Source organism: Gymnoscopelus braueri (genome assembly GCF_963280865.1).
Source record: "Gymnoscopelus braueri genome assembly, chromosome: 3".
Classification (NCBI taxonomy): domain Eukaryota; kingdom Metazoa; phylum Chordata; class Actinopteri; order Myctophiformes; family Myctophidae; genus Gymnoscopelus; species Gymnoscopelus braueri.
In genome coordinates, this window is record NC_137612.1 from 43,635,781 (window position 1) to 43,651,200 (window position 15,420).

Here is a 15,420-nt window from a genome sequence, read left to right on the forward strand (position 1 = left end):
AGTGTTACCACGACTGACTTCCCTGTCTTGAGTGGCTTGTAGCTTCATTCAGAGACTAAATGGCTTTTTATTTGTCTTTTACCGAAGAGGATTTCTCCTGTCCTTATTGTCATGAAATATTTAAAGAACCTCTTCTCCTGCCATGTAGCCACAGCCTTTGTAAAACCTGTCTTCAGGAATGGCTGGAAAGGAATGAGCAGGAATGGCTGGAAATGAAGGAAATAAAGACGTGTCCAGTTTGTAGTAAAATAGTTTCAATTGATGATCCGCCCTGTGTTCTAGTGCTGAAGAACCTGTGTGAGACCTTTTTAGAGGAGAAACACAGGGAAATAGATCACAAGGAAGTCCCTGATTCTTTGAAGCTCTTAGAGGGGAAACTGAAGATCTTTAATAGACTTATAACAAGATGTGACCAAGCAGCAGAACACATTAAAATCCAGACCCAGAACACAGAGAGGCAGATGAAGGAACAGTTTAAGAAGTTTCATCAGTTTCTACAAAAGGAAGAGGAGGCTAGGATCACTGCACTGAGGGAAGAAGAGCAGCAGAAGAGTCAGTTGATGATGGAGAAGATTGAGGGCCTGAACAGACAGATATCAACCATTGCATACACAAACAGAGCCATAGAGGAGGAGCTGAGAGCTGAACACATCTCATCTCTGCAGAATTACAAGACCACAGTGGAAAGAGTTCAGCTCACACTGCAGGGCCCACAGATGGACTCAGCAGCACTGATAGATGAAGTCAAACACCTGGGCAACCTGACCTTCAGTGTATGGGACAAGATGAAGGACATTGTCTTTTACACCCCTGTGATTCTGGACCCCAACACTGCTCGTCGCGGACTGCACCTGTCTGATGATCTGACCAGTGTGAGATGTGGAGAGGAACAGAGGCTTCCTGACAACCCAGAGAGGTTTGACTACTGGTACTGTGTCTTTGGTTCTGAGGGCTTTAACTCAGGGACTCACAGCTGGGATGTTGAGGTTGGAGAAAATAGAAACTGCTGTGTAGGTGTGGCGGAAGGTTATAATCAGAGGAAGGGACACAATAGGGGTCAATACTGGACACTACACTTACGTGATGGTGCATACACGGCAAGATCCAGACCAGGGGATATCCCTGTTCTCTCAGTGAAGCAGAAACCCTAGAGGTCCAACTGGACTGGAACAGAGGAAAGCTGTCCTTCTCTGATCCTGATGCTAACACACACCTACTCATGTACACATACACTTTCACTGACATACTCTTTCCATCTGTTTATACTGACGATGATAGTGTCCCTCTGAAGATGTTACCAAGGAAGATCAATGTTAACTAGGAATAATAGGCCAATGTGAAAAGGGTGCCATTTCTTCTTAGGCCTTTCACAGCAATCGGACGCTGCATTCAGGATTTGAGGCATTTTGTTCCAAAAATGTGTTTTGCAAAAATCGACTGCTGGTGGTGCTATAATACTCGATTTTGAGATTTTGAAGTGGATTATCTTTGCTCATGAAGCTCTCAGAAGGTTCCCCTTCCATGACGTTTCCTAAATATTCGATTCAAATCATCTGTTTTGTTTTTTCATCTGGAACGTTTTCTAAATATGAAATTAGGCACCATCATAACCTGACGTTATTTTCCGGCTAAATTGACCGCTCTCACCCTTTCTCCCCCAGCCAGAGAGGTCTTCACACCTCCAGACCACCTGGAGCCCGTCATTGTTCAAGTTAATGGGATCATTTGCATTTCACTGTGAGCTAGGAACCTGGCAAAGCGATTTCTCCCCTCTAATAATAATAATGAAATAAAAATGACAACTGTGTTCTTAATAATTCTAACCCGAGCCCATAAATCTAACCTATATGTCGTTGCCACTTCGGTCTGCCACCTCGGGGCGACTGATTGCCTCGTCACTCAAGGGTCCTTCTGGTCGATCGACACGGTCACGACTTTTTTCTGTTCTGGCCCCACAGTGGTGGAATGAACTTCCCACTGATGTCAGGACAGCAGAGTCACTGCCCATCTTTCGCCGCAGGCTGAAAACCCACCTCTTCAGGAAACACTACCCTTCCTCTTTGCCTGGCCTACTTGTTGTTAACTAGTTGTACGAACTCTTGTTTTATTTTTGTATTGTTTTATTGGATCTTGTTTAGTCGATACACTTATTTGTTTTAGCTCGTGCTCATTTGATTTTGCTATTTTGTCTCATCTGTTTAAGAAAGTAGGTAGCTGATATATTGCACTTTTACCTTAGCTCTAGGTATACTCTTGGTTGCTTGTTTTTGCAGGAAATGCACTTAAGACTTCTGGTGATTAGTAGTTTTGTTCCCTACCTATGTTGAATGCACTTATTGTAAGTCGCTTTGGATAAAAGCGTCTGCTAAATGACTGTAATGTTGCTGTCCGGCAAAAACTATTTTTCCCCCCATAAATCAGGGCCATTGAACACCCTTCACGTCTGTGTTGGTAAAACAAATATTGAACCAATGAAAAGCATTAAAAAGTGCTTTTGACTAAACCAGCTAACTCCATTGGATCCTCAAACTTTCTGCTAAAACAGGTAACTCCACCAATAGCGGAGCGGCAAGTGCTTATTTTCGTTAGAATCTTTCAGTTGATGATACAAGCGTGAACATTGGCATGAGCAGTCTCCATGGGTCACTTGACAAGAATATTGTCCGAGCCAATTGAAATTTCAAGATGGCGGACATTTTTCAAGATGGCCGACACCTTAATGGAGCAGTTAAGTGATATAATGGTATATTTGGTGATACAAGTATGAACATTGGTATGAGCAGTCTCTGTAAGTCACTTGACAAGAAACTGCCCACAGCCACTTGAAATTTCAAGATGGCAGATTTTTCAGGATGACCGCCGCCCGCCATGTGGATCTTTAAATGATACATTTTCTCATTGAAATCTATTGGGTTCCTCAAAAGGCTCTGTCAAGAGAAGTTGTTTGACTGTGTTTTGTCTGATCCCTCGCCCAGGACCTGTCCAGTTTGATAAAACCTGTCAGGAGTTTCCTCCCACCGGCGTAGCTCTCAGGGTTCACTGAGGTAGACAAGCTTCCTTACCACGACAAGGTAACAGTCACAAGGGAGTTTGTTTTTCAACTAACAGCCATTACATTATATAGGCAGTGGAAGCAATGTTACAAAGTAGGCTAACAACTGAAATAACCAAGCCTGAATGCGTGCGTATTTGGCTGAAAACGAAGTCGGACACTATAGCTACCCGAGGCTTGAATCATGAGCTCTAACCTCTGATTGCCTTTCAATAAAACCATATTTGATAGACATAAGCAGTGTTGGGTAGAATTAATAATAATATATTACTGTAATATTATTACTTTTCCCAGTAACGAGTAAAGTAAGGTATTATTCAAAACGGTAATATAATACCATATTACTCGGTCAAAAAAGGCCTCGTTACTCGTTACTGATGACAAGCGTCTTTTTTGTTGCTCATTCATTCATTTACTCTCTCTCTCCATCTCTCGTAGAGGCAAGTTGTCGCATCATGCAAAAATAGAGTAGATCTACAAGCTATCAACCTATGTCAACAGAGATGCTTTTTAGCTTGCAGATCAGTTCTTTTTAGCACGCAGCCTGCGCACAGTTATGACGTAGCGCATGACCCGTATGCGACCGCTGCGTCGTGTTTTTCCTCCGCCGTCTTCAACTTCAAAAAGCTCTCAAACTTCTATTTTGAGGCACGGAATTTACTTATAAGATATCGTTCGGATAGAATTTAGTTGTTTAACTTCATATATATGGTCAATTAATCATGACAGAGCCTATTTAAAAATAAAAATTCAGAGAACCGGCAGGGGCAGGCAGACACCCATTGTATCCGAATAAAGCAACCTATTTTCGGCATGGCCCTTTCAGAAGTCCCCCTGCGTCACTTGTCTGGTGGTCGGGGAAACGAACTGCTGATGAGGAGAGGAAACAGTGTTCCTCTCCTCTTCTCTCCTCTATATCATTGGTTCTCAAAGTGGGGTCCGGGGACCTTGAGGGAGTTCCAGGGGGTCCCCAGCTAAATGATAGATTATAGGCACCAAATGGACCCTTATGGGTCTGTAACTCTGAGAGTGTACAAATGGAACCAAATGGACCCTAACGAGTCCATTTGGTTCCATTTGTAAATTTACATAGATTTTACAATATAAATTGCGGTCCAAGTGATAGAAATGCCATTAAATGGGGGTCTGTAGCCCTAATGCATGTCAAACTGGGGGTCCTTGAAATTAAAATGGTTGAGAATCACTGCTAGAGCCGTAAAAAATCTTCTCTTATGGGGGTCCCTGGCATATCTTTTGAAATGGGGATCCGCGGACTAATATGTGTCAATTTGGAGGTCCTTGACATGAAAATGTTTGAGAACCACTGCTCTATATCTCCTCTCCTCTCTCCTCCCCCCTTGCACTTTGGCTAATTAATATTGACTGGTGTAAGATATGTTGAAAAGGTTAAGAAATGTTCAAAAAGTTTACTTTATTGTTTCAGTTTTTGAGAGGCTGCAGCCAGTGTGTGCAGTTCAGATTGATGTTGTTCCTGTAAGGATAATTATTGTTCCAATTCCAAATATGGAATTTGCAGCAGTAAAATACTTAAAAGGATAAAGACTGTTGACTGTTTTCTATTGTTCCATTAAATTGGATTCAGTTCTAAAAGGCAAAAAACTGTACACGTCTTTTCTTTTGCAGGGGGCGCGGGGAAAGTAATATAAAGTAATACGTAATATATTACTCTTGATTCCAAGTAATAAGTAATATAATATTATTACTTTTCAAAGGAGTAATAAGTAATAAGTAACATATTACTCTCCTAAGTAATATAGCCCAACACTGGACAATAAGTAGCCTATCACCAACATGTTACTGATTATAGAGATGTGTTTTCTTTCATAGATAGGACCCTTTCCACCTGTGAAGCAGAGCTATTGGTTAACAGTGTGGTGTCCTTGGTGATAAACTGTCCAATTTGCAAATACTTGAATCGCTGCTGCAGCTGTGCAAAAGATAACAAGGTCTGGCCTTCAAATAAGTCACCAAGTTTAGTCATACCCTGTAGATGCCAGACCCTAAAGCCTCCATCCAAATGACCTGGTTTAAAGTCAGGGTTACCCACAACTGGTTCAAGGGGAGAAGTTACTGTAAATCAGCACAGCCCTCGATAGTGCGAATAGACCTCCAAGCCTTGACTGAACATAACGTGATGGGGTTAGAGCTTTTTTTTTTTATAGACTTAAAGTCCTTAACAAATAATACGTTCCAAAGAGGGCAAGTGGACTGTGATGATTCAATATCAAGCCAAATTGAAGAAGGATCTGATTTAAGGTGTGCAGCCAGCTGATAGAGCCTTAGGGCGGATTCAGACTGGGTCCGATTGATTTGAACCGTTCCCGAGTACAATTGGCCTCTCTCAGCTGGCCAGCATTCACATTGTGCAGAGTGAATAATAAAGTTTGACTGTGTTCCTGACGTTGTCTTGAGTTATAATAATAACAGAACAACAATACACAACCAAAGCAGTGTGTGCGTTGTTCTTTGAAACCTCAAAATGTAACGTCGTCTCTCGCGCCTCTGTTATTATCAATATGATCGTGACGTCACTGATGCATCCTTGGTATTTTAGCATTGACGTCACAGACTATTCCTTGGTATATTTATCCTTATATACACGTTCACTACTACGTGTTTTTTGTTTATGTTTTTCCACGGCTCGTGCTACTAAAACACTAGCGGGATTATTATTTCTTGTCAACATTCAAGTAGAACTATGAGAAGGTATAACCCAGCTAAAATAATGCGTCATTATAAAAATATATAAATGATATATGATTAGCAGTCCACTTCCTCCTGTCGGTACGGATGGATTCACATTGCAGCGTTCCGCTCCCGAGTGCGCAGCAATCGGACCCGAGACTACCTCCCCAGGTGGTTTCGGGTACGGTACGGTGATGCGTTACGGGGAACGGTACGCTACTGTACATTCACACTACCACAACATGTGGTCCGGGGTGCGCACCCGGGACTATAGTCTGAATCCGCCCTTATATTGGGCAGATCCAAACCACCATCAACGCCAGCCATTTGGAGTTTGGCCATCTTAATCCTAGGCTTTCTCTTATTCCAGACGAAGGAGCTTAACCAGCCCTCAAGTACCTTGATAACCTTATTTGTCAACAATACAGGAATCATTTGTAAAGGATATAGTATCCTGGGGAGAACATTCATTTTGATAAGAGCTATCCTGGATTTGTCTTAAATCCAGGCTTATTGTCTCCGCCGGAGGTGGAGAGTATGTTTTCGCTTCGTCCCGCCGTGTGTTAGCATGGCCCCTAGCCAAGCTAACATTGGTCAAGCTCCACGTGACACGTGTCAATATGTTGACACCAATGCCTTTGATTGGCTAGAGGGACGCATGACGAAATAAAATCCTATAAATAGGTGTGTCACTTCAAAAGGCCATTTATGACTTTTGAAGTGAGGTAAGACAGGATCAATCAGTCTTGATTGGAACAGTACCTTCCAGTACAAATCATCCGTCCGTGCTTGTGTCCCTCTGAGAACACCTAACATTGGTCAAGCAAAGGCGCAGAAGGCCAAAGCTAAGAAAGCATACTCATCTACAACAGTAACACAGAAGAGGACTATAGAGTTGAATTGATCCCACAACAAGGCCGAAGTCTTAATACTGTAACAATTGGCCACCTTGATCAAATACATTATGTAGCACTAGAAAAAACTGACATAGATCAAACACACCAATCAACTGCTGAAACTGTTCAAGACAATGAAGATGAAGAAGACAGACAAGCATTTGAACAAACCAGTCAATTACGAGGACTCCCATATGACACATTGCTTCAAGAAGAACATTTTTTAGATGCAGACACTACATATTCAGTCGCCCCTGCAGAACACCAAAACCATGCGCATTCTACCAAGACGACCCGTTCTACCAAGACGACCCGTGATATTAAAATAGCACGGGTCTGCTGGCGGAGACTTGTGCTCCGAGGAGCACATTTTCTAGTTTAATTCTGCTGTCGAGAAACAGGCCCCTGGTCTCCTAAACCAACATTCTAATCTGTGATGTCATCCAATCAGTTATAAAATCAACATGTATAGATAACAAGACCAGGAGACCTGGTTCTGCCAGACCCAGAATAAGTACTTTATAAGATCAGAGCACTACGTCACCGGACATCACATGACGTGTCAGCCTGTGTCTATGCCCATGTATGGACGAAGGGGGACAGACTTTTTTGGCTGGGGCCGGAGGACAAAGTGACCATGCCCATGTATGGACCAAACAGGTACAAAGCCTCATGTAAGCCCGACCCCTTGGGTCTGGCAATAATGATGTGCATTACGTCTACTGTATAACGTAAACATCTATGTTGCTTCCTATGGTGCTTCCCTGTCATCTATGGTGCTTCCCTGTATTCTATGGTGCTTCCCTGTCAACTATGGTGCTTCCCTGTCAACTATGGTGCTTCCCTGTCTTATGTTGCTTCCTATGGTGCTTCCCTGTCATCTATGGTGCTTCCTATGGTGCTTCCCTGTCTTCTTTGGTGCTTCCTATGGTGCTTCCCTGTCTTCCATGGTGCTTCCTATGGTGCTCCCCTGTCTCCTATGGTGCTCCCCTGTCTTCTATGGTGCTTCCTATGGTGCTTCCCTGTCTTCTTTGGTGCTTCCTATGGTGCTTCCCTGTCTTCCATGGTGCTTCCTATGGTGCTTTCCTGTCTTCTATGGTGCTTCCTAGGGTGCTTTTCTGTCTTCTATGGTGCTTCCTATGGTGCTTCCCTGTCATCTATGGTGCTTCCTGATGGTACTTCCCTGTCTTCTATGGTGCTTCCTATGGTGCTTCCCTGTCTTCTATGGTGCTTCCTATCGTGCATCCCTGTCATCTATGTTGCTTCCTATATGCTTCCCTGTCCTCAAATCGATTGATTGATCATTAAAATAAACATGCTCTGTGTAAAGTGGTTAACGGCTGCTATGTTAAGTGGTCAGATGGGTGTGCCGTGAACGCTTTAGAAATGTTCTTTTGCAGAGCGCATGAACGGGCCCCCCAAACTGAAGGCACAAAAAAAAACACACTATGCTGTATAGCTACAGTCCCGCTGCTTCAGACGAGCACTAGCCTAGGCTACTACCGTTTTCTCTCACAAATTCAAAGCATTTCAGAAGGAGTTCAGCACCATGGACTCACTCCAACTAATGAGCAGTAGCCAAACTGTAAATGGCACGGCAGCCCAACAGTTAAAGTAGGCTACAAGTACAAATAGAATTTCAATTTCATACTACTCACCACTATTTGGGCATGATATACAGTCAGTAGACTGGACAGATATATAGACCCCTTAACAGACGACGTCACACTGATAAGAACCAGTATGCGTGCAACCAGTATGCGCGCAATGAAACCCATTCTATCAGGTCTCGCTAGGACGCGCCTCACCAGCCAACACACAAGAGGGGGTTGGGGTGTGCTGAAACCAGCGCACCCCGAAACAACAGGTTGAGAATTGATTGCGTGAAACAATCACCTGTGCATCCAGTCTCAATGTTGGTAAACAAATAATTGGTCTATTGAACTTCAATTTACTAGTAACAATGTCATGACCTGTCATGTGGCTCCCTGACCCAGATGAAGGTAACGTAACATAGTGGGGATTAATCGTAACATCAGGCTCATCTGGAGTTGCAACAGGTGATGAAGCTAAACGAAATATGCACCTAATTTGGACAATTAAGAGATTGCCTGGTCCATCTTTCTCTTTTTCTTAACGTTTTTTAGCTAAATTTTTTGTAGCCTCTAATTCCGTTCGTGATTAGGCTACATTGTTGTCAGTGCTGCCGTAGCAGGAATTTCCTTTTTTTTTGCCAGCTCTTGATGACGATTTTAGCCAAAATACATTTGAGGGGGGGTCTGATGATGATGCTTTAAATGGGCCCACTGACTGCCGCGGCCCGCAAATTGCGGCCAAGTCCATGGCCAAATAAATACATATTGTGGGGATCCTTGACATTAAAATGTTTCAGAACCACTGTACTAGAGGATCTATAGAGCCATGGGGGACAACTAAGGTTTAAATGACTGAGTGCTGAGTATCCAAATGTGCCTGAACGAGGGCCAGATTACTGCCTACCATCCGCAAAGGCTCATCCAGCTGTCCTGTGTTGGCCTGGTAGTTCATATGGTAGGAAGACAATTATTGGGGAGGTAAATTCAGCAGAAGATATTAGTAGTAATTATACTCAATATTATTATACATTTATTGATCATAATCATGGCTAATGTGGAAAGGAGCCAGTTATGGTGGTTCTGGCATACATGCCTCCGTTAGCCAAGGTCGGTCTTTAGGGCACGTCCCATGGGGCAGACCAATGATCAGATGGGGGGATTAAATCTCCACGTTGGCCTGTGTGTGCGCTCGCGTGCGCGCGTGTGCGTGTGTGTGTGTTCACTCACTGCTGTTGACAGTCTGGAGGCCAGTGTCATCTCCAGGTTACCCTTCAGCCCTACCAGAGCTGGCACCAAGATAAATACTTCTGTGATCTCCTTGAACACCTCCCAGTGCTGAAATATACACAAAGTGATCTCCTTGAACGCCTCCCAGTGATGAAATAAACACTCCACAATGATCTCCTTGATTGATTGAATTTCTTTAGTGATAACTTTAAGCATCTTCCTCGCTTGCCACCTGCATGTCCTCTCTCACCACCACTCCCATAAACCTCCTCTTAGGCCTTCCTCTTCTCCTCTTGCCTGGCACTGGCACACTCTCAGTTACAGACCTGCAAGCGTACATTTGGACCCCTGGACCCGATGTTGAGAAACAGTGCCTTGACTCATTTATACCCTGTAGTACAAGAGCATAGCTTGGTGGAAAGAACTGATCTTGACGCCAACAATGTGTGCACTCAATGTTTGCAAGTGTTAAATGCATTTTAAACAACAAATCCATTCACTAATGGCACTTATGGATTACTCTGGATTCCTATTTGTTTTTTCCATCATATTTATTTTACTGTAAAACTGTATGATGTATGTAATGTACTGGTGCTTTATTGTTGAGCATTGAAAGTTATTTATTCATGTGGGTCGCACACATGGCAAATAGACACTCGCTGAGAGACAGAGAGAGAGAGAAAGAGAGAGAGAGCAAAGTCCTAGCTGAAAGTATTGATTTGGACAAAGTTAGGCCTATGATACATTTGCAAAGATTGATTAAAGAAAATAAATATCTATATGGGAAAAAATGTATGGGTTTTATATCTGTGGCACCACAAAATGGCCGCCACGGCTATGTCCTATGGGAATAAGAAATTTACAAAGTTTAACCACACGACCAAATGCTGATAAAACGTGCAAAGGATATTATATAAGCCTTTTCTACTGAAGATTGCTCACCTTTACTTCATGTGGAGACTTATTAGGCTATTCATGTGATCAATATATCATAAATTAATACCACGACAGCCTCTGCGACATTAAGGCATGATAGTATATTCTCACTACCAAGTGAAACTGTGGCCGACAGTTGCAAACACCAGGGACCTAATAATTCAGCTCTAAATGCAACTGATAAATAAATAAAAATCTGTTTGAATTTGTATCATGTCTATAATATACGTACATCCAAGCGATAGATCGTTTAAAAGACATATTTTTTCTTGTCTTGTGTTGACAAAATCAAAACATAAATATTTTATTTGCGATTTGGCACTATTGAAATGATTTTGCATAAAGAATGGCCTTCTATTAACCCTAACATCTACGCAAGCTTTGGTCCCATGTACAGTAAGTCTGCCTCCGAGCAGACGTGAGAAAGAGTGTACGTCCGTCACAATCCACAGACAATTTTGATTAATCAGACTCTTAATGCGTAAAGGTGCGTAAATGCCCATAAGTACAAAATATGTGCGGAAACGAGCTTAATGAATGCCATCTTCAGGGGGAACCGGGCGAGGGGGCGGCATCGTCACCGATCGCGCCAACGCTCTTCACTGCCCAGCGATTATGAGGCTCCACTGCTGTCCAGTGGCGGTGACGGCAAGTCTCCACTGCTGCTACCCAGCAACGCTGAGGTGCTCCTGTTGCAGAGCGACGTTACGTCTTCTCCTGCGTCGGCTGTCCCCGCCGACGTTGTCTGAACTCGGGTCGGCCAATCCTGCCAACAATCTGTCTGAACTCTGGCCGGCTGTCCCCGACCCAAGGTTTGTTCCCAGCCCTGTGGTAAGCCCCATTCCTAACCCTGTCGTTAGCCCCATTCCCAACCCTGTCGTTAGCCCCATTCCCAGCCCTATCTGTAGCCTTGGTACTGTCACGCTCCGCAGCCCTTGGACTTTGACTGCCCTTATATGGTGTTGGACTCTTTAGGGCTGTTCTTTAAGCCTGTTTAGGCCACTATTCTGTTGTATCGTTCGGGCCTTGTTTGCTGTTTCCTGTCTTGTCTCACCTCCTGTAATTATTGTAACCCTAGTCACCTGTGCTCGTTGCCTGTTAGCCTATCCTGTGTTGATTTGTTTGTTGAGTTCACCTGCGTCCTGTGAGTCCCCTGTCTATTTAAGTCCTGTGTTTGCACTGTATTCTTGTTGGTCCGTAGACCATCGTTTAGGAGAGTCTGTGTAGCAGTTAGCCATTCTGAAGTTGCAATACTTACCTCCCTTTGTGAACCAGCCTGTTTGGCTTAAAGGATCTACACCATGAATTAAAAAAAAAAAAAAAGATATTTAATATCATATGGTGTATGTCCCTCAAACCTTTTTCAAAAGGTTTGAGCCTAAATCATCACTCAGATATACTCATCCCAAGTCAATTGTCTCTGGCTTATACAGCACTTTCAGCTGCAATACCAAAACGTCCTTTTGGGCAGGGGGGGCTACTGAGCAATTCTGTCTGGCCATCATCAATGCAATGGCAAGGCAAGTGATGTCACTTGCATTGCCATTCTGAAATGGCCTGTTCAGACACGCCCATTCTGAAAATCTCTGAAATGAGAATGAATGACTGAATGTTAAAAAAAAATATTTTTGGGGGTACAAGAGACACTGGGGAGCCCAAAAAATACCCCCCCCCCAAAAAAATGAAATTCATGGTGTGGCCCCTTTAATAAATACTTTATCCTGCATTCCTACTCGGCTGCTTTTGGGTCCTTCTTGCCACTCATTCCTGACAGGAGCTGCCAAGTGTGAAATTGTGAATGTATTTTGTTTTGTAAATCCTGTAAGATGTGCTATCTACTCAACAATTAATAATAGTACTTGGGTTTGGTTTCCTATAAACACAAAGCAGTTGTGTGTTGTGAACATCAATGTATGCAGACTTGCGGAGGCATCCGGCTGCGGCACCGTCATACGTTCGTGTGTTGGGGAGAGAGGAGAGGGATGTGACCCATGCATCTGACCATTAGCACAGCACCCATTCAGCTACAGGTCGGTGGGTTGCGTGCATTTCCAGAGCATTTTCAGATTCTATTTTAATAATCAAACAATTGATTGCGTTCCGGTGTGGATCAGTGGAACTAATGCATAAGTTCCTATTTATCGGTATCACAATGAAAACCCATTGTTCAAGGTTTTAAGAAAAAATTAAATAAATATTTGTTTTAAATTTTTTATGTTATATTATCAATAAAACTCTTAGTGATTTTTTTGGTGGCCCACTTTCAATATCCTCATGGCCATTGGCCAACGCGGCCAACAGGTTGGGAATCGTTGTTTTAGTCTACTGTTGACTCAGGACCTGCCTCCTGGTCCTGCTGACTCTTCTCTTAATCCTGGGCCACACCCACTAGTCTGCAGCTGGCGTCCCACAAGCTCTGCTGCAGCCGGAGGTCGAGGGTCGGCGGTAATGTCATCTCCCTGCGCCCGTTGGCCCAGTAGCCCCCTCCCCCCCTCTCCTCCTCCGCCAGGGCGCAGTACAGCACCGTGGTAGCCCCCTCCGCGGGGGTCCTGAACAGCAGCCGCGCCGCAGCACTCTGCACCAGGCGCAGGGGCGGCCAGAGGTGGCGGTAAAGAGCAGTGTCCACCACGCCCGGGTCCACGGCACACGAGCTCACCGCTGATCCCTCGCGCTCCAGCCGCCCCTGCAGGTGTGTGGCAAAGAACAGAAGTGCCAGCTTACTCTGACAGTAGGCTGCGTGGGCTGAGTAGCACCGACCGCCGTTTAGGTCATCCAGCCTGACCTCCCCGACACGGTGAGCCGAGGAGGAGATGGTGACGACGCGGGAGCGAGAACTGCGTTTCCCACAATCCCTCAGCTTTCCCAAGAGCAGCCGGGTCAACAGGAAGTGACCCAGGTAGTTGACCCCCAGGTGCCACTCGAACCCGTCCTCCGTACGACCCTGGGGAACGAGCATGACTGCCGCGTTGTTGACCAGGACGTGCAGCGGCAGGTCCCGCCCCTTGAAACCCTGAACAAATCGGTGGACAGACCGCAAAGAGGCTAGGTCCAGCTTCTGGAACTCCACGTTGGCCTCTTTGTGCTCCTCGCAGATTCTTCTCACTGCCGTAAGCCCCTCTCTCTCGTCCGTGCCACCTATGATAACGTGGGCCCCCAGGCTGGCCATGTGGCGGACCACCTCATAGCCGATCCCCTTGGATCCTCCTGTCACGATGGCAACCTTGCCATCTTGTCTGGGCATTGCTGGCAACTTGAAGGGTCTGCTAAACAGTTGTGCTAGCAGCACCTTCAAACCGAGCAGGTATATCTTTAAAACAGGCAGAATGTAAGACAGAATAGACATCGTAGTAGCAGAAGAACGAGAGCCCTCTGGTGTTAATTAAAGACCAAGACCGTTGTGGTGGTGTCCAACTTGTAAATGTCATTGGTGAATCCAGTGCAGTTGTATCCTCCAAATAATATACTACAGTATGTGATCTTCCCCAAGACACAGGCTGAGTGGTTGCACCTTGCCTCTGGAACAGTCCCAGAAACCTTGGGCTTGAAACATGTGGGTGTCAACAACAAAGGCATAAAATAAAGCACTTTGCAGGAAGGAAGTTGAGCTGTACAGTGGTCGTAGCGCTAGGAGGGAACCTCAACGGGATGTTCTCCTCTTCCAGTTGTCACTGGGGGCAACTTCTTCCACAATACATAGGACCACAATGGAAACAAGTCCACAGGACTTTGTTGTGTTGTCGTTTTAGCTTTGATGTCTTACTGTACCATCATGCTGTTTACATTTCTGACTAACAAAGTATTCAATCAATGAATGAAAAACCACGTAGATGAAAAATCATTACGTTAAAGAAAAGACGTTGTTTTATTTATTTGACAATACTTTTTAACAAGCAGTTTCATGGCATTATGACATCATTAGACAGAATAAACACTGATGCCAGCAATAATAACTATATATCCCACAATCGTCAGTCATGTCCATATTTGGTCATATCGAGAAACAGACACAGACAGACAGATTACTGATATTAATAGCAGATCAAGCTCACAATGTGTTGCATCACGACATGTATAGGAACTTCTAGATCTTCTATTTTCTATTTTGAACAATTTTGAAGTTTCTTTGAAAAGATTTAGTAGATTTAGGTCTACTTCCAAACTACAGCCAATAGATTGGCTGTTTTCAGGGAAGAGATTTGGTGTAATGCAGTGTTTCTCAAAGACTTAGCCTACTTCAATGTTATGGCCACAGTTTGCAATACATCTGCTCAGGACTCTTTAACTCCAAAAGGTGGGTTATCATTCATTGATAGCATCATGTGCTAGCTGCACCTTTCTCAGTTTTTTAAGTGTAGCCCCCACAGTCAAATTAGCCAGAAGCAGCGTGCAACAGTTACAGACCTGCAGTGGTGGACAGTAACGGAGTAAATGTACTTGAGTACTGTACTTGAGTACAGATTCTGAGGATCTGTACTTTACTTGAGTATTAGATTTTTTTGATACGTATTACTCTTACTTGAGTACATTTCCAAGACAAATATTTTACTTTTACTCGAGTATATTTCTAGGAAGGCTATAAAGTACTGAGTACTTTTAAGCCCACTCCACATGCACAACAATGTTTCGCCATGCATGTTGCAAGGAGTTGCATGTTATGCATGTTGCAAGGAGTTGCAACATGCAACTACTTGCAACTACTTGCAACCATTAACCCCAATGGCAGTTGCAAGGAGTTGCATCAGTGTGGTTAACCTTAAAGGAGAAATCCGGACATTTTAAGTGTTATCTTTGATGTGTCGCTTATCACTCACCATCCTTGAAAGGGACGTTGAGTTATTTCAGAGAGTCCCGTGTCGTAATTTTTTCGACCCCCTCCGTTGGCATAATGGGAGCGCGTGCCTAAGAGAAATTTGTCTATTATAACCGATGCAAAGTTATTTTTGGGCGGTGAAACCGCCCCTATAAGTGAGGTTTGGAAATTTGTACAATTATCTTGGGCAGTGAAACC

The 15,420-nt window shown here is 44.0% G+C and overlaps 1 protein-coding gene across 1 annotated transcript; it reads right to left on the minus strand.

Moving 5' to 3' along the window:
• Nucleotides 1-12,780: 12,780 nt before the first annotated feature.
• On the minus strand, nt 12,781-13,755 carry LOC308081956 (polyprenol dehydrogenase-like; the record flags this gene model as incomplete). The annotated part of the gene is made up of 1 exon (XM_080423571.1): nt 12,781-13,755. The coding sequence occupies one exon, from the start codon at nt 13,753-13,755 to the stop codon at nt 12,781-12,783; it is 975 nt and encodes a 324-aa protein (XP_080279697.1).
• Between the last annotated feature and the right edge of the window lie 1,665 nt (nt 13,756-15,420).